Below are 24,279 nucleotides of genomic sequence, written 5' to 3' on the forward strand. Positions count from 1 at the left end.
GCGGCAAAAATAAAAAAGAAAATAACAAAATCCGTGTGGAAAATTATTCCGCTAACCCGGAGTTACCTCTCTCTCTCTCTCTTTCCTTCTCTTTCTCTCCCTGTCGACAGTAAAAGTATTATATTTTACTTTTAATGACCAGGCAAAAGTCTTTTTTTTTTTATTTTTATTTTATTTTTCACCTTCAAGTTGCAGTTTCTTTGCCTCATTCATTCGCCGGGGTTTTCTTTTAATTGCATTCGAGTTTGCCCATAGAATTGTCTACAGCAATACACGTAGAAAGTCTTCCATTTCTTTTCTGTGGAAATTTGCAAGAAAATGAACTGCAACAATTGTCAATACTATTGTATGCTTAACGCATAAAAGCCATCCCTGGTTTAACAGCTGTGCGAATTTCATGGTCTTTGTAAGCAAACCGGAACTCTTTAATAGTTGTAAGTTTCGCATGTTTTATTCGTTCGCAGTTGCATTTCTATTGCTTTTTTAATTGTGGGAAAGTTTATCAAATTGGGTTTCAGGTTTTTGTCAGACGCATTCGAAATCTTTATGGGGCCATTAAATGTGTTGTTACTTAGCAGAGATTTCGGGTCGGTCATGTAACTCGTCTTACTATTTGATTAGTTGGCGCAGTGTTTACAGTGATAAGCTGCCGCTGAATGATGTCAAGATTTCATTAGCAGTTGTTTATTTTTTGTATAATTAAAGCGATAACAATGTTTGCTTGGTGATAGTGCTGATAAACAGACTTAAAAGAAATATTATTATTTATCAGAACCTCAGCTTAAATAAAATTTACTGAGCATCAGTTATTTGTTGTTAATAAATTTTGGACAAACTTGTTATTTGACTGTGTAATACCTAATAACAATCCTCATAAATTTTAATTTAAAATATAATTACTGAGAATCAACTTGATTAATGGGACTATTTGAGGGTACTTCCAGTAAAATTTCTCATAAATAATCACGGGCTTGACACCCACGTAATGAAATGCAATATACTTAGCATGTTTTAGATTCCCATCGTTAAATTTACTCACATACACTAATTGGTAAATTGATCTCGAAAAGAAACAAAATATGCAGTTTAAAATATCCTACAAACACAGACATAACCTTAATATCACATACAGCCATTAAATTTTTTATATTTTTTTTAAATCCTTGTAGTGCTTGATATCGATGATTTCAGACAGTTAAGATTCAATTTTATTCATATAAATACATATACTAATATACTCTTCAAAAGATACTCTGTCACTAATATAAGTTACATTTTAATTTCAGATAAGACGTAAGCTCATTTAACTAATCAATTATATTTGTTAGACTGCTGATCAATATAAAAATTAGTAAACAAGTCGTAGTTTAGATTCTGTTCCTCAGCTTACAATCAGTCACACCCTAAACATTTAACAAACTGCAAACTGTTTTAAAACGTATTGCACTAGAACACTTGAATATATTTTGTGAAGTTTCTCGCATGGAATCTGTGCATTGTTCAATTATATAATTTGGGTTATGACCCCAAAAATCTGTGAAGTGCTCCTTCCATTTGTCTATCCCTTCTGGGCCGGTAACCATTCAATCTGGCAGGGAACGACCAATTTGCTTGCAGGCAAACAAATATTTTGTTATGCAATCAAAGCACTTCACTTGCTTCGACTACGGCTCTGGCTCTGGCTCCGGCTTTACCTCTGGGTTGTACGGCTTACTTACGTAAATGATAAGCCAGTGAACCGCCCACAATATGGCGTACAAGATGGCGCACAAGATGGCGAAAAAGTTGGCGTTCCACCCATACGACTTATGTTCGATTTTGCTGCAAGGATCATTTAAGTAAGAAAAAGTAGAACAAAAAATTGCACATGCATAAATAAATGGCCATAGACTTGACTTAAAATGTTTCAGCATGCACAAATTGTGGGCGAGAGAAGATGGGAAAGGGACTGCAACGGAATTCCGACATGGGTTGTGAGAGCCCTCCAACATCAACTACCACACCCAAAACAAACTTTAGTTACAGCTAAAAACTTTTCGTTCTGTGGAAAACTAAAGCAAGAAAAGAACTAAAGACAGGAAATTTGCTCGCGTTGCAAAAGCTACTAAAAAAACAAAAAATAAAAAAAAATAACAAAAGTCGCTTAGCGAAAATGTAGCGGAAATACAAATGGGGAAACTATAGGAAGGAGAGAAGAGTACAGCCCAGAATTAAAAAATGCATAAAGTGCACATGCTTACAAGTATTACGTATACGTTATACAGTAAATTCTTAAATAATTCTTGTCGAATTGTAGGAAATATTTGCAATTGTTTTGAACTGTTAAGGCATAAATTTAACAAGTGTGAGAATGAAAAGATACAATTTTTTGAAGTAATCATTATCTTTAATTATTTTAGCAAACTTAAACTTTATGCAATATTGTAATATAATTGTAACCGTGTAAAGCTCTGCTGATATTAGATCTATACCTATTAAATTTAAAAAGTCAAGCCATTTGTGTGTGTCTAAAACTGCTTAAAAAAGTATTGGTAAAAATAAGAAAACTTTCCAATTTTGCTTAAATTTAAAAATGTTTTTGTTTGAGCTAAGCACAAGAAATTAATCATCTGTCAATCTTGTTTTGATAGCTTGTAGAACAATTTTCTTTAATAATTTTTAAGCATTCACCTTAGCTCTGATTGCGATAAATTGTGATTTGGTAAATTAACTTAATAAACCAAAAAGTGCAAAGGCAGCTTTGTCTTTGGCCGGCACTTGGGCCACTTAATTTGCTTTCTTGGCTAAAGTAACCAGGGTAACAAATTGCAGCACCCGTTCTCCCCAACATACCCTGACAGAGAGCATTGGCTATCATTAGCACAAGGTTGATTGTAGCCTACATTCCTAATCCTGTCCCTGTCGGCCTCCCTAACACCCTGCACGGGTTGCGACTCTTCTCAGCCGCTGTTTAACCACTGTAATCTGTTCAAGTTGCTGCACTATTTTTACCGCTGCTGCCAGAGAGCGAGAGATATTAGCCTAATTTATGCGCGAAAGTTTTTGGAGAGGGCTACACTTGAATGCCTAAGCAATTTGCGTCATGACTGTTAATGATTGAGTGCTATGCTATGCTGGGTTGTGTTGTGTTGTGCAGTGTAAGCTTGAATTTAAGCTAGAGCTCCAGTCTCTAACTGCAGCGCATTATAAATTGTTTCAAGTCATGACACGCATTTTGGGCCTGAGTCGCATTGCACTAACTCGACTTTCTCTTTTGTGGAATCTGAGGGGAACTTCAACTCAATTGTTGGGAGCCTGCCCTGGCTCATTAATTCTATTCACACGTTTGCCACTCAGCCAGTCAGTCAGTCAGTCAGCCAACTTCTAAGTGCTTTGTCTCTTGCTGTTAATCACAATTTAGCCTCGAACTGGGTTATTGTGATAGCAGTACAGCCTGGAGCTCCTCTGACTTCTAGAGTCTCTGTGAAATCTTTGGACTTGTCTTTTGTTTTAATTTTTCCACCATGTTCAATTGCGCTGTGTGGTCTTCCAGTTAGATTTGTTGTTGCTTGCGGTTGCTATTATTAACTTTAAACGTTGTCATGACGCGCTCGTTTTTCTGCACTTATTTTTTCTTTATACATATATTTGAGTTTTTATTTTGCACTCATTGTGTATCCGTTTACACACAATGAGACAGAACAAGAGTGAAAAAAAAAACATTAGAAAACTTCCGTTGTAACGGCTCTAGTTATTTTATGCCCATTGCTCTATGCTTTCATAGATGTATGTTGAAATTGTTGTTGCTCTTGCTATTTTGCATGTGGCATGAAAAAAAAGGGGAGTCACATGCGACTTTGGCTAATGGGCAAGTTAATGGTCGTTACGTGGCAAGCACCTGCTTCTCTCTTGTCTCTTTCTTATCGCTGACACAGAAACTGTGTCGACATATTCTCTAACAAAGCACTTGTTAAATTAATAAAGACAAATGCAAGAAAAAACACGACCTGCAACAGTCGGAACTTCCTTAGTTGTGCTTCCATTTGGGAATACAACGGAAAGAGGCACTTCGAACTGGCCACAACTGAAGACTGTAACCTGATGTCAGGTCTTTCTATTTTATAAATGCTGAATAATGGAAAGGTAATAAAAGCCATGAAAATAAAGCAGGCCTTATGATACTCAGGCAAAAGCATTTTTTACTGTTCTTGAGTCAAAAAAAAAAAAAAAACTTATGATGTCAAAATATTTGTTGACAGATTTGAGAAAAATACACAATTAATTGAAATAAAATAGATTTTTTACCACCAAGCCAAGAGTTATAAATCTATTGATTTCTTTTCGCACAGTTCAATCAGAACCTTGCTGCTAATCTTTGTTTTTAAATCTTACGGCCTTACTCAACTTTCAATCGGTTACAATCACAGCAACAACTTTTGGTGACACATTGATTTTTCTGTATTGCGAGCAAAACAGATTGCCAACATGTGACCTTGGTTACCTGGGTAGACCCTTTATTTTGGCCAAAGAAAGAAATCGAGAGTATTACCGACACGAAATGTAAAGAGAGAGAGTTTTCAATGGAATTTCTTTGGCTTTTGGGTCTGTCAACGCGACTGGTTAGCAATATTTTGTTATGAAATAATAAAAATACCTTCTGGTTATTTTTTGCAATATCCGTGGCATGTCCCTATTCTATGTCTCCTTTTTTCTCATTCTTTACATTTTACTCCAGCTTGCTCTGTCCTTCTCACTTTGACATTGGCTTTACGCCAAACATTTTTCGTTACTCGTTATGTGGAAAATACCAACGCGATTTTCCTTCCCGCGTTATGTTCGGACTCCGTATGTGTCCTACACATACATAACTCGCAAATACATACGTTCTTCTACAAGAGTTGAATATTTTTTTCTATCTTTACGCTACTTTAACAACTTTGCCTAAATTCCAAGCGTGCATATTTCATTTGGAGTTTGCGTTTTCTTTATTTTTTCTTTCCCATTTGCACGCAAAGCGTTTACAAACCTGACTATGTTATGGGGTAAGTGGGGAAGCGCCCCCCTCCCACTGATCCCTGCCCCACATGTGTAAGTGGAAGTGTATGATTGCTGAAAGTAGTAACTAAAAGTACTTGTACCTTCATCTGTCCATCGCACGTGCTGAAATGAGGGTGCCTAGAATTTTACGTGGTTTGTTAATTGCATTTACTTACAGAGTGTGGTTCTAAGTAGTTGAAGTAGGAAAATACATGTATACCACATAAAGATAGCAAAGATATGTAGAAAAATGAAGTAGCTTGTACACACTTGTCAAGTCGTTGTAAACTACTTTATACATTCTCATCAGTTGAGAGTGTTAACGTTCCTTATGCTCAAATATTAGGTCAATCATTTATGCTCTTCTACTTTGCACATAAATATATAAATAAGTTCGGTTTAGCAATGTGTAGAAATACGTTTACATTTAATTTCATATTTGAATTTAGATTTATTAAAAACAAAGAAAAATAATAATAATACCTAGAAATATGATGCAATAAATTATGAAAAATAATTTGTATATTATTAAATCAGTTAATTGTTCTTATTTAAGATCCAAGCCATTTCATCAAATGAACATGAATGATAAATACTATTAAATTTTAATTTAACAATTGAAAGATTATAAAGTGTTTGATGGAGTTTCTTTGAATTTCTAATCTGCAGTTTAACAAGCTATCAGATATTTCATCTTTATTGTAATTTAACATGTCTCAAAAACTTTTAAAGTTTGTATTAAATGCTTTAATAAATGCAAGTTCTTAAAAATGCAAATATATTTTATATTAAAATTAAAATCTTAAAACTTGTTTAAAAAAATTTTTAATTATAAATTTTGTAACTTACCGAAAACCAGCTGCAACTTAAAAGCTAACTGAAAATGAAAATGAGAGCAACATAAAACCATAATAAGGTTTCGCAAAGCTGACTGTGACCAAAAAATAGTTTAACCAAAACAAAGAGAAAAAAAAAAATCCCAGAGCAGTCTGCTTCTTTGGTTGTGGTTGTTGTCCCTTTTACGGAGTAGTTGTTGTTTATTTTATTGCATTATTCATTAAATATTTATGAGTCTTGTGTATTAGTGTCTGCCACGAGTTTCGTTACATATTTTCGTTTTGTTTTGCAGTTTTCCTGTTTTCCTTTTTCTTTATTAACACCTAACACAAATTGTTTGCTGGCCATCGTAACGTGTTGTTGTACTTGTTTTATGCCCGCAGGCAACCCGAGTGTCGTATTTTCTGTTTATTTATTTTGTGACGCCATGTGGCAAATATTTAGGAATCGCAGTTGTACTTTTTTGTTGTTGTTTTAGGTATGTGGGTCAGATGCTTGAATCTCTTGCATAATTCTCTCTAATCTCTTGTTGACAGCCTCTCCGACACAAGGTAATAAGTAGATTCGGTCTGAATTTTGTATAATAACGAGTATTTTTCATATTGCTAGCCTTATTATGTAAGCTTGCCACATGGCATTGCATAATAATTGCAACCGGCACGGACACTGTGGCACCTTCCCAGCACCAACAACTGCAACTCCACTAAAACTGCAACGGGCTTTTGTTTCTCAAATTAAGTTTTAAGCGCGTTGCACTGTCAGCCATCGTTCGTTAGTACGTGTCTGCGTGGCACAATCAGCGACACGACCCTTACCCCCTCTTGTCATATTGCCACGAGCCCTATCCCTTTGCTCTTTCCCCAAGTCCAGTCACGTCCTTTTCCTGCCACACTTAAATCTTTGCTACTGCAGTTTGCGGACGATTGTCTCTCGTTTTTCATAGTTTTTCATAGTTGCTCGAATATACTCTGTATACAACTAAAATGAAAATTATTGTAGCTCTGTATCTATTTAACTTTAACATATTTTTGTGTTTTAAAGTTTGTAAAATTAAATTAAATAAATCTATTCATTTAGGAACTGTAAAACTTTATTTTCAATTTAAAGCTTTGCATAAATTAATAAATAAACATTTACAAATATCTCTAAATAAAAAGCTATTTCAATAAACTATCTATTGAATTTATTTTCAAAAGTTTGAACTGTAGTATGAACTAAACTGTAGTTGAATAGAAAAATTGGTTAACCGCAAATCAACAAAGATTCTTAATTTAAGTTCTTTTGATATTTTCAACATACAGTTATAGCACAACGTTGCGGAAACATATCAAGTATCTTCAACTTTTTAAGACGCCTGTCCAACAACTCGATAGCTTTTTGTCATTCGTAAAATAGCTGCACCAAAGATATCAAATTTTTCTTTTCTTTAAGCATAACTGACACACAATTTGTTTAAATATTTTAGACTGTCAGACAGTCAAACCAGATACGATACATGAATGTGACACTTTTGCAATGGCCAAACTTTTTGGCGCTTCCGACTGCAGTTTTGCAGAAATAAACTGGATATGGGAGAGGGGGAATAGAGGGTAGTAAATAGTTATATAGTGAATGGTTTTACAAGTGCGACAATAATGTGACGAGGCGTGTGTAGCTCGCACTACCTGTAAGTGTACAAGTTTTTACTTTTTCCATTTCATTGCTTTTAGAGCTTTTTCACACACTTGCTCTACTTTACCGTACGAGCATTGAAAATTTGACTGCTCGACTGACTGAGCAAGTGAAAAACTCAGCAAAAGAGCAACTGATGTGTGCCACATTAAGTTCAAATTCGATTCAATCAACTTTTTTGTTAGCTGTTTATTTTTTGCTTATACTGCACTTTGAAGTGACTGATTCCAAGATTCCCAGATTCATAGTTCTTATTAGAAATATACTTCATACAGACTGGGCTCTTAGAAGAATCTTGGACTCTGTTCGTCTTATAAACATTTATAATTCAGCGAAAAATACCAGCAGCTGTGTAACCGGCTAATAAAATCAAGAACATGCAGCTTATATCATCAAGTCGCCTTTTAAATACTCTTAGCGAGTTAATAAATTTGTATTTGATAAAAAATTTTGTGAATATGTTTAAGAATCATTATTTTCGAAATAATGTGACTAGCGCTATAAATTATAAATATAAATAAAGAAAACAAAATGTAATTTTTTAAATAGCCATTAGAAAGCGTTTGTTATGTGGGTATTGGTGGCTGCATTTTAAGTATTGGTGCCTTTTGACTGATCAATTGAGCTTTCAAAGCGTCAGCGTACCTGTGACATGTGCATGGGTTATGATATCTCTGACTGCTGTAGAGACAGTTACAGATACGCTTGCTCAGCGAACGGCAGTTAAAGATACAAGATACTTACATTAATCGAGGGAAACCCGTTGACGTTGACAATGCACGGCCCGGCCAGGCCCGTTTGAGCGTCATCATTGACTCATTATAATTATCAAGCTGGATTTGCTGTGTAGCCAAGAGCAATGCTGATGCCTTACAGATACATATGTATGTAGATACATATAAACACATACTTATCTCAGCAATTCATTCTGCTCTAAATTGTTTCTTCTTTTTGCTTCGTGTCGATTTATTTATATTTTTTTTTTTTGTGTGGCGCATTGCAAAGGCGTTGTTGCTGCCACAATTGAAAACTGTAAACTGTTGCCACAATAATCGCAATAATTAAAAGCGCAACAGCAGAGCCACAAATCATGGAAAATGCAGCAGCGCACGAGGAAAGCTTGAGCGGTAATTGAGGAAAATGTAGAACAATAAGTTGCTCGACAGCTGCCATGCTCAGTTCTCTGTCTCGCTGTCTCTCTGTCTCTCTGGTCTGTGGTCATGGTGAAAGGGTTTTGCAGCTGCCGCAACTGATAAATAGTCGTAATTAAAATAAATTAGTGGCTTGGATATGAGCCTCTTACTGTTGAGAGCCTCTTGAGAGCTTGTTAAAAACCAACTACAGACTACGGAACTGGATTACATATGATAATAATAATAATAAATAATATTATTTTTATTAATGTGCTCCATTTTAAATTGCACTACACTAAAGATATAGCTATGTATATCTATATAAATTTAACTTTTGTATATATAGATATATATTTATATAATAGATATATATTTATATAATAAATGTGAAGGGAATTATACAATTGTCAAGAAATGGCGCTAGTTAAATATTAAGTAGTTTACTATTTTAAAATACATTTTCATATTATTTTTTTTGATTATAAGATACTAAATGTACCTAACATGTTTTTATAAAGACGTGCACTATTCTGCGATGCGTATTATTTATTTATACCATAACAATTTTCAGAAGATATCTGCTATATTTGTCAATAGATTTGAAAATACATTTCTTCACTTTGTAATAATTAACCTTTATATATTGGTAAACTTTTTGTTATTGTTAAATCTGATTCATTTAAATAAATAAGTGTTAGCTTTGTTGGTTGGCAAACAAATATTGTTTTTGTGGCTTATCTACAATGCACTCGCTCGCCTTTTGGCGAATCTTGTTGCCACTTAACCTTGAGGTTGGGTAAATGACGCCGACCAACGTGACTTTTGCTTAACAACCTGCCTCGAAACGAGCTCAGCCTGATGCCGACTGCGACAGCGACAGCGACAGTGTCAACTCATCCGGGTGAAACTTATCTGACGGGGCGTGGCATCGTAGGCGGAGAAGGAGATGAAAATGGAGGTTGAAGGCGATGTGGTCGCATAAAAAAGTTACGTGCCTCTCTTGTCTTTCTGTATGCCTTTGTATGTAATTTGTTTGCATATGTAAAGTTTGTTGTGGCATCCCACTTTAGTGGAGGCGGCTGGTTGAGTCGCCAAGCGGTTGTTCCGGTTTCCTTGATGTATAATTAAGGCCCAAAGTCAAGGATTCGCATGCATATGTACGAGCTGTTTAAGTAGGTGCGAATGTCTGCATACATACACTTACACAATCGCAATTTGCATTCAAAAAGTGAATGTAAATTTTCACATCAAATTATGGCTTGAAAGGAAATGCAATTAAGTCATTTATCTTACCTCTTTGTGTATCATCAGAGTCCTTAAGAAGCAGCTAACCATGTTATATGATGCTTAGTATATGATTCCTTGGATATGTAAAAGAAAATCAAAACTGGGAAAAGAATTTAAAATCGAGTTGTCGATTTTTTTTGATTTTTTTTTACAACACTATTTAAATCACATAGTTTTACAAAAAAATGTTTACTTACGAGTTGCAAATTTTTTAGATAAAACCTCTGTATTTATTCTTTTTCATATGTATTCATTTTAAATACACTTAATTACAGTTGATAAGAACTTATCAAGTATAAATGGACCTTGGACTTATTTTGATTCCTGCTTCAATTGTTTTCTGTTGGAATATATTTGTATATCATTTGTTAAAATTTTTTTTTATCAATGTTTTTCATATTTTTTTGCTTCTGCTCGGTTTTATTCTATCACTATATTATATAAATATTTGCACATAATTTTGTCATATTTTAAAACTTTTCTCAAGCTCTACAATATTTTTATTTTTAGCTTTTCAATTGGCATTCTGCTCCTATAAGCGAAACGATTTAACTGCTCCTCTTTTAAACGTATCGTTCACATTTTTATTGTGTCAATATCGCAGCTCGTCAAGCGCAACACAAGCTGACGCATCAGCCCCTCAGCGGCAGCAAAGTATCTGTCAGATACAATCTGAGTGGCGGGGCACAAAGCAACAACAACAACAACAAACACAATGCAATTGCCTTTAGTCAGACGGCAATGCATCTACTATTGATATTAAGGCGTCTATAGGGTAGGCATTCCTCTCTCTTTCTAATCTCTCTTCCATCTCTCTTTCATCTCACTATTAATCTCTATTCCTCTTTTGTGCAATACACTCTGCCATTGTATAATTTTTATTGCCTTCGCGCGTTATGGGGCGGGTCAAAGGGGGAGGTGGCTGTTGCAGTTGGTACGTAGCGTATCTGCAAGTTGTTTAAATTAGTTCTATTCTTATGCAATTTTCTACGTGGCACCTTTGTGTGGCATTCTGAATGCCGCTTTGCAACGCGTTGCACGTCTCTCTAACTGTCTTGGTCTTGGTGCATTCTTCTGCCGCCGGCAATGTTGCATTGTTAGCTACGCTTTGACTCTGCTTCGCTCTGTTCCGGACAATGGCATTCGCCAATACAAGTACATTTTGTATCTGCATTTGTGTCCGTATCTCTGTATCTGTATCTGTATCTATAGCTTGTGTAATAGTTGCGTGTATACCTCTCAGTTTGTGTGAGCGTCTTTATGTAATTTGCGCACATTTTCGCACTGTGTAATAAACGCGAAATTAGTTTTAGTTTTTTCCACCTCAACCCAGAATTTTAAATTGTTAATATAATATACACAAATTGATTGCACTTGATGTTATAAACGCGTGCATTTTTTTGCTGCAGACTTTCGGTTTAGTTCTTTTCCATATGATGCCAATTTTAATAGTAATGTAAATCCGAACTTTAGATCGAGTTTTATATCGAAATACAAAATCTCCAAAAATAAGCATTGAGTTGTCGATATATCGGAAAATAGTATATCGAGTTGCAAATTTTGAGTTTTTTCAAAAAAATATGTTATTAATTTGAAAACTTAGTTGTAATCACAAAATTCACTTCCCTTTTTAAGAAATCTTATTTTTCTTGCATCGTTTTCATGCCTAATTCAAGCTTTAACAATTTTGTAGTATTTTTATTATGGACGCTCATCAAAAATTGACCGACTAAACTTAATTCTGCAAATAGACCACGATGAACAAGCCCCAGTGAGCTGTCGATTTTTCATGGATATCGATTTAATCAACTTGATAGAAAAATCCAAAAAATCATCGAGTTAAAGTACTCGATAATCGCTTTCGCGAAAATCGAGCTGTCGATATTTCGATATATTTTTACATGACTCAATTCTTAGCTTGTCCAAGGTTTTTGACTTTTGAGTAATAAATTCATACATGGTATTAACTGACTTCAGTTGTAGTTAAATAAATAAATATATATTGGTTTCAGTGGCCGACTGAAACAAAGCCAACTTGGTTGCTTACTCCACTTTCCAATTAACCATTACCTTTCACTCGCTCGCCATTTGTCACAGTCAGGCGATTCGCCGTCCTCCCTCTCACACTGCCCAGCAAATTTATTGCCTGTAACATGCACACGGGGGCTTCCCTTTCGCCACGTTGCAAGTTGCAAGTTGCAACTTCCATAAACAACCAGTCGCCGGTCGGCTCACTTTGGCTGTTAATTCCGCCCGCAGTCCCAGACACGAGATTCGGTTGAGATGCAGATGCAGATGCAGACGGAGTTGGAGTTGGAGATGCCACAGTCGCTGATGTGGGCAGTCGTCGGAACGTGCGCATTGAATTTGAGCACCTTTACCAGAACTTGCAATTTAAATTTATGATTGTTTTAATTCATTTTTTGTGGGCGTTATTTAAGGCATAAGCAACTCGTAATTGCAATCTGTAGTTGTGCTATATAAACAAGTATCTTGACCTGTGTACGGGTTGTACCTTAATAGATATAAACCTCTTCTCATTCCAAAAATTTATATATTCTTACTAACATTTTACTTTCTGCTTCTTTCTTTGCAGGTTGGTACTCGTTCTGATGCGGAGTATGTTTAAAAAATTATTCACTAATAAGCAATCTATTAGCATAGTACAAAACTTCGGCTTTGATTTCCAATTTCCTTCATTTTAAAAACAAAAAGTAACATGTTGATATTCCATTGATTCTCTGTATAAGTTTAGGTTTTATTCGCATTTTATGATTTATTAAATAAAAAATGAAATTATTAAGGTATAGATTATAGATTAGAAACATTAAGTCATTCCTTTTTTTTGAAACAAGTATAAACTTCTGTTGTATATTCAAAAGAAATCCGTTTATTTTATCTTTTAAAATAACATTGTCATAGGTCTTTTCGTTTATATCTCTAGCTGTAATTAAAAAGTGGTTGAAGGTGAATTGATTTACAACAGGATTTTATTAAGTAATTTTAAGTTGTAAAACACTTGAGATAAGGTTAATGCCTCTTTTAATTAACCAATAAATCCAAGCAGAAAATGAGTGAGTAACAATAATGATTAAATGTGTGTGGTGTAAGATCTTAATAATCAAAATCTTAGTAATCAAAGTGTACCTTCGAAATATAAGAGAAGCTTATGTTCTAAAAATTTCTTTTTTCCAAAATGGAAAGATCATAGTTCAACTGTCATAAAAGGCTTTAACTCTTTTCTATTTAGTTGGTTGACATTGTGTTCCTAGTTCTATGTTTAATATCCCATTATTGCGCTCCCTTCATGTAAAATTCGAAGCACAATAGAGAAAGCACAAGCTTATTTCATTTCATAAATAAATCTGAAGTTTTGGGAATAGGTGTGGCAGAGTCAGCAAACCGGGAACTGACTAAAACTACAAGCCGAGAGGGGGCAACAAAATTGTAAGTAAAGTGAAATGAAGTGTCAAAATCTTGGGTGCGGTAAGGAACCAACGAGTAGCTCCTACCAGCCCAGCAATTTCAAGTAGAGCAATTTTGTTAAGAGCTTACAAAGAGTGAAGCAAAAGAATGAGGGTGAGAGGAAGAAAGGAAGAGGGAGAGAGAAAGGCGACATATAAATTGCATTTACATGACAATAAAATGGATGGCAGCTGCATTACGAAACCAAACAGAGCAGTTAACTTTGAAAGTTCAACATCCTCCATCGCCCTACCGCCCCTCGATAACCAAAAGGTGTGGCAATACATTTTATTGGATTTTGAATGTCGGCGGCATTATTGTTATTGCTCTGGGCGACATTGAAGCCAGGCAGCAGTCCCAGTCCAGGTTCCCAGTCTCAGTCTCAGGTCCGGTCTCAGTCTCTGTTGGGGCAGGCGGTGACTCCACGTAGCTGGGGGTCTCCTTTGGGGGCCCTAACTGGTTTTTATGATATTCCTGTATTGGATTTAATTACCTTTGCCTTATAAAAGTTTGTTACGCGTTACACATTAGTTACATGAATGCAGCACAACGAATTTATTTATTTATTTAATAGCTGCTGTTTGCCTATATAAGTATATAAGTTCTTGTCTATCTATATTTTAGACATAGAAATACATTAAGGCTAACAGCGTGAGTTGAGATTAGGCACTCAAAAGTAACAGCAATAGTCAAGCTGATTTTTTGATTAGTCAGGAAAATTTTAAATAAACCGATAGTTATACCAGACCAATTTACTATACTAACGATTTTACAATTGATTTGAATTAAAGTAGAATTGTATAATAATTTCGTCTGACGTTCTGCGAAGTGTATATAAATTTCGACTTGAAAACAATGAATCCTCTGTTGACTTTCTTTGTTTTCTTGATACAGTTAATTGCATTTTGGTTGTGCAAGCAATGTGAAAGGTTTTGTGCAGCCTGAATTTATGTGGGTGAAGCACAGTTGTGACTGAAAGTGTTATGGTTTGCCCATCCAAATGTCACTTAAGTTACTAGATGGCAGCTCCAGAAATAGCTGAATGCGACTCGAGGCTGCACTTGGCTGGCATCTCTTTGGCACTCGAGCATCTCTTTCACTTTACGCTTTCTTAACATTTTAGCCGCAATTGAAGCCAGCCCAAAAGGCAGCCCAAAGGCAGTCAGCGAGGCATAATGACAGCGATAAGTCATTAAGTAGCTCAGTCAGCACTAGAAATTGCTGAAAAGTCAACAAATGTGAGAGTGCCAGAGGGAATTTGCTTCAGCTGCTGCTACTCGTTGCGGCATATTGTACTTGGCACACGCCACTGCTTCCACTAACTAAGGGTATAACTATATAAGTGCTGTTCGAGTGCAATATAACGGGGGCTGTTTAACAGATTGCTCACAATTTGATTGAAAATCTATTTTATTTTATTATCCATTATTTGTTATTCCTTTTTGAATAAGAAACGATAATCTTATTTCACAGAAAGTTCAATTCATTTTCCATAACTTGTTGTACCTTTTTGTATTTTATAATAGGCGATATTTTTATTTAAGAATTCGTTCAATTTTTAAATGCTGTTTTTAAATATTATTTTAGCATTCTTCACCACTACAAGTAAAATATTCTCATAAGATATGGAGATGCAGATATAAGTACTTTCTTTCAAGTCTTTATATTTAAAATTCATAAGTATAAAAGAACTGTCCAAGCTCGTACCAATTCCTAAGTAGATAAATGTAAACTTTAATTATAAGTTAATTTAGAATTTTATTTTCTTAAGAAAATGTCTTCATTTTTCACTCAGGTTTCGCTTTAATTAACATTTGAAGTACCTCACATAAATTTTAATGAAACTCCTTGTGTCCGTTTATTGATTTACTTACTTGAGAACTTTTCTGGGTCAAAATGCTCCAAAGTGCAAAATTCAATTACACGCAAGTCAATCCAATGGATGTGGGTATAAGAAAAGGGCTAAAGACTTGAGAGAATTTGAATTACGGAAACTTAAAGATGCATATTGTTAAAATTACTGATTTGAAATATTTGAAATTAAAAAGTATTTCGACAAATTGCTTGGAGATTCAATGTGCTAAATATTTAGAAATATTGTTGAGAATAAATTTGCAACATAACTAGTACCAATTAGTAAACTTTTACGTAATCAATAAATAGTATCATGCTGAGCTTAATGCCTTACCTGGATGAACTGACTCACATCCATCTTTCTCCATAAATGTGAACTGCTCTTTGATGTCTATTGGCTAATTTATATACTTCTTGCGCCCACCATAAGTCTGTGCTCTATAATAATTTCACATGTCAGCAAAATTGCCCATCTCTGAGCTCCTTTCTCTTGCATCAACAAGAGTCCGACAACGACAACGGCAACAACATAAGGCAAACACATGTGGAACCCCAGGTTCAATTTTATGGTTGGGGTAGCCTATCAAAACCGTGGCCCTAAAGGCTTCATGTCAAATGCACGAGCACAATAAATTTCATAAGTTGCCAAGGCAAAAACAACAACAAAATGAAGAAAAATAAATATATGTATATGGGAGTATTTTGTGAGTGAAACCTGCAGACAATGAGATCGCCGTTTCAATAGTCGAGACTGGCGTCTGTCCTGGTTATCACTGTTGCCATTTTAGCTAATTTATAGCTAGACTTAGTTATTTTGTTACTTCAAGAGTAAGAATGCTGTCTACTCTTAGAGAATAGAATTATTGTCGAACATATATAACTAGCAAGGAATAAAATTGTAGTTGAGGTATTGAAGTATTTTAAAAAAGCAATCATAAAGGATATCTGGATGCCAACTGGGGTTTTCAGCCAAATACAGCTTGAGAGAAAAATAATGCATTTAAAAACATTCAATGATATATTAGTCAGCAGAATTGTAAGTTTACAGTAAGGACTCCTAGGATGTGGCATATAATTTTAGAATGATTTTGGAATCCGACAAATATAAAAAAACTTTCGCTAAAATCGTTAATATCCACTAAATATCGCTGTTTTTAACGTATTAGATTTTAAATGCTAACTTGTAATTAAAATTTATAAATTGTTAAATCAATTTTAATATAAGGTATTAAATTTTTTTATTAACAGTTTTGATAATTATTTATCTTTTTCTGGCTATTTTTTTGTTACATACAAATTTGCGATTTCTGTTATGTCTAAAAATTTCCGTCAACACTGCTGGTTACGTTTTTGGGTCTAGTGTATTGCCCAGCCTCGCGTTTGTGGTTTTTTAGTGGTCGGGTTGTTTGTCTGGACGTGCGGCCATTGCCTTGTCATATGTATATTTTCACGTCATTAGAGCATCGCTTAGTTTGTTATTAATGAAGTTTCCAAGAGGCGTTTGCACCTTGGTTGCTTACTTGCTGCCTCCTCAAGGGGGCTTCATGTGTCAAGGCGCCAAAAAAAAAGAAAGAAAAAAAGAAATAAAAAGGCAAAAGTTGCAGTGCTCTGCAATTTGGTTGCAATGCCTCTTGCCTCCTCCCAGTGCTCACTCCATGCCGCCCACTTTTTATATTGTGTGTCTGTGTACGCTTTGTCTATTGTCATTCTCTGACTTTCAGACTTTCCGACTTTCTGCCTTTCTCTTTTGCCACTCAACTTGGGTCGTCGTCGCATCCCCAGTTGACTTTGATTGACATTTGCCGTTGTTTGCATTTACCGGCAATTTTTCACCTTGATTTCATTTCGCATTTTGGGTGGCCTGTTGGTAGGTGCCTTCTATTTACAATTGAAATTGATCAAGCGCAGCACTTTCCAGCGCTTTGACCCAGTTTGGCTGCCTCAACAAAACCTCCCAACTATCTAACCCAGGCACAGTTTAGTTTCGCCAAGTGTTTTAAACTATTATTAGAGTCACGCAATTTGCCACTTTTGTCTGCACATATTGAATCACACAGTTTGTGGATGGAGGATTGGATTTATTTTTATTGTCAAGTTCAAGGTGTAACCATAATATAAGCGCTAGATTTATGTTAGGCAAATAATTTATAAGCACATTTAAAACTAGCGTGACTTCGAGTAGAATTCATAAGAAACATTTGCAGTGTCTGAATTGTATAATTCGAATTTGTAGCAACCAAATTTTTCAGGCATGCTCTATAAATCTTTAACAACAATTTTGAAATATTATTAAGTTAAATTTTTTATTGAATTAAATGCCACACAAATAAAAGGGCATAAATTCATTTATTTTATAAATTACAATGAATACTACAAAATTGAGCGAAAATAAATTCTCTTTCATCTATAAAACTCAACTTAATTAGGCATACATAAATAGTTACATATCTGTGGTCACTTTGAACTTGTAAGGCTTCTGGACACATTGAGAGCAGCTGTCATTACAGTGAACTCAGCAGAAAAACCCTTGACCCGAAATGCCAACAATGTGAGGTCCTTTTAAAGCAAGGCAATAATGCATTTTATATGATTTACATGCATTTTGCATTTAATCGTATAGACAACCACAATATGAGTTTTACATTTTGACCCTAAGTCTGACTCACATGTCATGGGGAGATAGTTAAAATTACATTTTGGACATTGAGCCAACTGCATTCTAGTTATCTTGCTTTGCTGTTTGTCTGTGTCATGATGTTAATTTGAAAATGAAATTCTTCTTTAACTGACAACATTTGGACATGCACCAACATTTTAGTGCAACGCCTTTCGTTGGGCGCCATGACTTCATTTGGGTTTGTGCTGTTTGTAGAATTTTCCTCTGAATTTTTTTTTTTATCTCGAACGTCTATTTAAAAATAAAATTTGCGTTTTAACAGTGGCGTGTACCGAACACTGGTCTGTAGGATTTAATTTAAAAGCCCCCGTTGGGCGCCATGACTTCATTTTGACTGTTTTGGTTGCTGCTTTTAGAAATTTGCATGTTTGTGGTTTCTTTATTGTTTGCGTTGTTCCTTGCTGCTCGGAATGAACCACACTATGCATATTTTTAGTGGGCGTTACAACAACAGCTGCCAGTCCTCTGATATATGGGCCAAGAGCTGATGAGGACAAAGGCTAAGGGACGGTGGGAGAGGCTCACTTAAAGGTGCCTGCAATCGGCATTCATTGGGCAATTGTTAAATCAATAAATTCTCTGTATTATTGGAAAACTTGTTTTTTTTTTTTCTTGAAGGTTTCGGCGTTCTCAAAATGCATTGGCATTGTTCATATCGAAGTTTGAGCTTAACATATAATCTATACATCGATTAATTGTCAATTGAAGTCTATTTTTTTAAAATTCTGAATAATATGTTTAAGTTAAATTTAAGTTTTTTTTAGTTTTTTATAATTAAATATTTTTAAGGTTATTTCTTAGACGACCTACTAGAATGAAATGATTTATGTGTTATTCATAAAACATTGATGAACTTGAGTTTATATTACATCTGCATGTTGGCATTTCTTTACAAATACAATTTTTGGTTACACATGTTGGCTTCTGCCAGAATTTATTAAAATTATTGTTGCTACATATACAAACAGTTTAATATACGTTTTATAATATATAGGGCGGTAATTTCCAGCTGCTTTTAATTGTTATTTATATGTTGTCAGAATTTTAATTTAACGAGCGCAATTAGTTTTGTTTAAACTATGTCAGAGACCACTCGCTGTTTTTTTTATGAGATTCTTGAGCACTTGTGGGCCATAAGTCAGAAAAATATGAATATTTAATTTATTCTTAGAAACAAAATCTGAAATTAATAAGCCAAGTGAAGCTACCAGCGCTCAAACTGCTATAGATTCCCATCTCTGTTCGATAACTACTCAACGACACCCCTCCAAATTTGACGGTGACCCATTGGCCAAAGTTTCGACACCGCTTGACTTTGGTTGAAATTCTCGGATGGCCCCGAATGCTGTGTGTACGAATGTCTACGAGTCTGATTCATACAAAGCTGTCAAAAGTTTTTCCATTTTTTTCCTCTCTTTTTGTATATTTATATTTTTATTTCGTTGCGGCAGTTTGCGGCATTTTGACATAGTTGCTGAGATCAAAAGGCAACAGAAATTTGCCAGATAAATAGCACATTCTATTTAAAAATTATTTAAGAAACATAAACTGAAAGCAATCAATGATTAGATATTTTAAATGCGCAGATGATATATTCGAACTGAGAAATAAACTTGTTAAAAGACATTTACAGTTAACTGACCAGCTAGTAAAATCTAACAGCTGAAACGCATTTCGTTTAAGCTTCAGTATTCTACTTCTTTTTTGGGTCAGTTCGGTCAGTTCTAATATATGCTAATGCCAAACGATTTATCAATCTAATGAGCTATTCCATGCCGTATATGACTAGAATAAAACGAGTATATACCAACAAAAACTAGATATTTACAAAACTTTTGTGTGGCGGCACACAAAATGTGAAATAAAAGCAAAAGTGGTTAAGTTTTTTTTTTTTTGTGCGGCTCACGTGTTGCTTAAGGCCTTGAACCTCACAAATGAACCTTTCCCCCCATTCATTCAATCGATAGACAAACGACTGTAACCATTAGCATAGCTCAACTCTGGTTAACATAGCTGAAACACAGCTAAAGTCAGCACTGATTTCTATTCTGTATCATAACTCATCCAAGACTTTCTGTCCGTCCTAATGAATGACACAGATTCGCGTGACCCAATGAAACATTTCTGGACCTAAACAGATTCATAACGTTTGTATTACATGATGTGTCATTTTAGGCTGGTGCTCAAATTTGTTTTTTTATTCTGTATTAATTTGCCGGGAGCTTAAGGGCCTTAATAGGCATACCTACTTGGGCATCACTTGAGGGGTATATTTAGCTTACGAAAAGTTAAAAATAGACACGAGTATTAACGAAAGTAAGTCCAAAAAAAAATGTTGCTTATGGATTTATTTATCGATCTCTTAACTTTTATTTCATGATTATTACGTTAGTAACTTAATACAAATTATAAGTAAGTAAATGATAATTACTTACTTGTATTGCCATGCTAATTACGGCACATCTCTTGGTCGACTAATAATCATAGCTTTAGCAATCCAATTTGTTTACACTTACGTTTATTTTGACTTTCTGTCTGGATATTTTCTGTCCTACTTTTTCTATGGGTAAGCATTAAACTGGATTAGCGGTGAAGTTTCCTCTGTGCATCTGTTCCCTTGTTTTAAGTCTCCTCTCTTCTTTTTTGAGGCTTTCATGGGTTCGGCTTGACATAAGCTGATAATGTTGATTAATTGCTGCATGTGCCGGTTGAACATGAAGTATAGTGGGAGCTTGCGAAAGTGCGTAGCTGTTTAGCAGGATGACTTGATTAAACTTTCAATTCCAATTACTTTGAAGTACAAAAGTGTTACAAAAATATCTATGATTGGTTAAGTATTATTACAATGTTCTAGCTAAACTAACCGTTGCAAGTATTTTAGGTAATTGTGGCGCGTGCTGAATTTATAATTTCATCTTGTACTTTTGCCTTGGGTCACTTAAACTCTGTTCGCTGATTTTTCATTTTTCTGCTTTTCTCTCGTGTTTTTCTTGTTTTTTTTTTTACCGCATTTCAACAAATTATATTTTTCCCCAGTTGCTGTTGGAAATTTTCATTGCTTTTCATTGCGCATTTTTTTCGTGTACATATATTATTACAGTTTCCTCTATTTTTTTAGTCCTTGTCCGCACGCGACAATTATGCATATTTATATAAATAAACGAACACTCTTGCCCACATAACAAGCCTTTGGCCAACGGAGCGTATGCGTAACATTTTTTATGCTGTCACGGGAGCGGGTTGAATTTATGAACAAGGCTTTGATGGTAGTAATTGTGTGAAAAAAATTCTTGAAACTTTATTTAAATGCTTTCACTTAGTTTAAAGTTTAGCACAAATTTAATAAAGTGCAAACTTAGTTAGCACTAAAGTGAATTTCTATTAACTCATATTATTTATTGTTTTTTCGTGCCCATTTCCCAGCATCCTTGACAGGTCTATGAACACAATTTAACTAAAAATAAATTTATATGTATTATATTATATCATCTTCGGCTTTTACTTTTGCCAATCTGTATTTCAACTGAATTCAACTTCAATGCCAATGTTTGGCCAAACTCCACTTGTCAAAACTATACTTGAGAGTCAATTTATTTCAAGTATTTTTGGAAAAAATCATTATTGTTTTGCTTATGTAACAATCTTGCCTATATCAGAGTGTTTTTTTTCGTTTTTTACATATAAAAACCAAAAAGCATAAAAGAGAAAAAAAACATCTCAAATAAGAAACTGACAAAAAAAGTAAAATTTAATATCCGTATACACTTGAAGTTATATAATTTTAATGTGTCCGAAACCCTCAGTCATGAAGAGCACTTTATCATAATTTAGAAATGGAATCAAATTCAATAAAATAGAAATTCAACTTACACAAATGCAAATTATTGAGTAGCTGTCAAAACAAATATTTGTAGGCACTTGAAATTTTTGAATATTCATCAAAATGACCTTTTAGTTATTTATAAATAATTTTTACTTAAAATACATAATTGTGAACCAATTTAGGCACGAATTATAATATCAAAAGCATTTATTTTATTAGTTTTCCAGCTTTGCAATCAACGTTATCTTTTTAAAAACTCGACAAGTAATGTAATTGCAATTGTAAACCTAACTGTGGTTGAAGACTCAACTTATATCATCTGCAGTGTGTATTTTTTTTTTACTGGTCTTAGTTTGATGCCTATGGCTTAGCCTTTAGCGTAGCTTTTATCAATATGCAAATGACTTTGTGCCTCTTTTCTTTGTATTTCAATTTACTCTGCGAATTTTTCGCAATTTGCTTTGCGGCTTTGTTTAACTTCTATTTGTTTTTGCTGTTCGCGTATTTTTGCAGCTGCTGTCGCTGACATTCCGTCTACATTTCCCAGTTGGCAGTTGTCTAATGTTACTCGTGCTGTTACTGTTATTGTTACTGTAACTGTTATTATTTTGGCACGCTTAGCTGCTCTTTCCAGCTGATATCTAGCTTGTCTATTTATCCAAGCTGCCAAGCGGTTCTGCGACTTTTGGTTCACTACACATTTCTAATAATTTACAATATATATGCATAAATTTATGCACACATTTTGTGATTACTTTCTGTTATAAAGTTCAATGATATTGTTGAATCTGCTTTGCTTGGAAATTTCACTGCATTGTGTCAACAAGAGGGATAGTAAATTTGAAAAAAATTTTATTCAATAAATTTGATTTATAAGCCCTGTACGTAAGCTGTGAAGGGGTATATTAAAGTGTTCAGAAAGGACGAGTTTGTTTTATATTTCTGTACTGTTTTTTTTTAGCAACAGACATAATGAATTCTCTTTCTAAAATTCCGACTTTATTTTTTAAATATGTATTACTTAATTTTAAGGTATTTCAAAATCAAATATATTCGCTTTATCATTTCAATTAGGCTGAACTGGCCTTTGCTTTTCCCATTTAAGTAATTTATTAATGCAATTCACTTGTCTGACTATTTGCTCGGCAAATTTGAATATCTTTTCGCAGATACTCGTATCTACGTATCTATGAATGTTTGCTTATTGGTTGACAGTCTGTCACTACCACAATCTCATTAGCATTGTGGCTGTTGGGAGGCATGAGGGAAGGCAGCTGCTATAGTTGCAGTTTACACTTCTGTGGTTACTGCTGATTTTATGGTGTTGATGATAATGATGATTGTGATGCTCATGGTCATTCACAATTGTGTAATGGTCTAAGCTGAAGGTGTTTTATCGCCCAATTTTGATAAAGTGTATGTGCATATTATTAAATTTATCCAAGTGTCTGCTGTAGAAGACATCTATCGATTAGTAAAAGTTAATTTAGCATAGAAATTTAAAATATCCAAATATAAAGCAAATCCTTATTTCGTTTACTCTAAAAATTCGTGAAATGGATATAAAAATAGTTTTTGGAAAATACATTTATAGATACCATTTTAATTATTTTTTCAACCCTTTAAAGTAGATTTCAATTATTAAAAATCGTTTTATCACGTTATCACGTCTAAAGTATTATATAGTTAATAATTGTTATGACAATAGCAAAGATTCAATAAAACTTATATTCAATAATTTCAATTTTAATTTTTTTACCTCATTTGCAAACATTTATGAACTGAGTTTATAATTAGCACGGATGAGATTAAAAAATTGATTGAAAATACAATTATCAAATTGCCGTGAAACATAATGAGCTACTCGTACTTTAAAAAAAAAAGCCAATTATGATTCATAATAATAGACTGCAACTAAAGTTTTAATTTGTTTTAATTGAATGCCATTTGGCAGTGAGCTCATCCATTGTTATGGCACAGCGAACTTCACGCTGAACGCACAACTATTACGCCAAAGATAATAGATGCCAATATTAATGCTATCCATAACACCCCATCTCTCATTTCAGTCTATCCAATGTGCGAATTGTGCTGTTGGTGCGGGATCCAAGGGGCACGATGCAATCGAGACGCCATCGTGTTTGGTGTGGCGGCAATGAGGATTGCGAGGACCCATCTTTGGTCTGTCAGGATCTGGTGGATGACTATAAAACCGCTGAGACGCTGCTCAAGTTGTATCCCAGCCGATTTAGGTGAGCATTTTTCATTAAATAAATAGTGCTGCCTAATTAAATCGTAATGGTACTTTTGCAGAACATTGCGCTATGAGGATCTGTCATTGAATCCTTATGATATGACCCAGGACATTTTACAGTTTTATGGTTTGCCATTCGATCCTGCTGTCGAGGAGTTTCTTGATACGCATACAAAGGAAAACATTGGCGGTGTTAGCTCTACGTATCGTGATTCCAGATCGGCACCATTCCATTGGAAGCAGGATCTAAAAACAGATGAAG

General features: G+C 34.5%; 1 protein-coding gene across 1 annotated transcript in view; it reads left to right on the plus strand.

Moving 5' to 3' along the window:
* The window catches only part of LOC117781008 (carbohydrate sulfotransferase 4), a 33,483-nt gene that overhangs the window by 8,059 nt on the left and 1,145 nt on the right, over positions 1-24,279 (plus strand). The window contains exons 2-3 of the mRNA XM_034617711.1: positions 23,833-24,015; positions 24,077-24,278. Coding sequence (XP_034473602.1) covers positions 23,833-24,015; positions 24,077-24,278 — 385 coding nt within the window. The remainder of the gene's footprint in view (positions 1-23,832; positions 24,016-24,076; position 24,279) is intronic.

This window comes from Drosophila innubila, assembly GCF_004354385.1.
Source record: "Drosophila innubila isolate TH190305 chromosome 2L unlocalized genomic scaffold, UK_Dinn_1.0 4_B_2L, whole genome shotgun sequence".
Lineage (NCBI taxonomy): Eukaryota > Metazoa > Arthropoda > Insecta > Diptera > Drosophilidae > Drosophila > Drosophila innubila.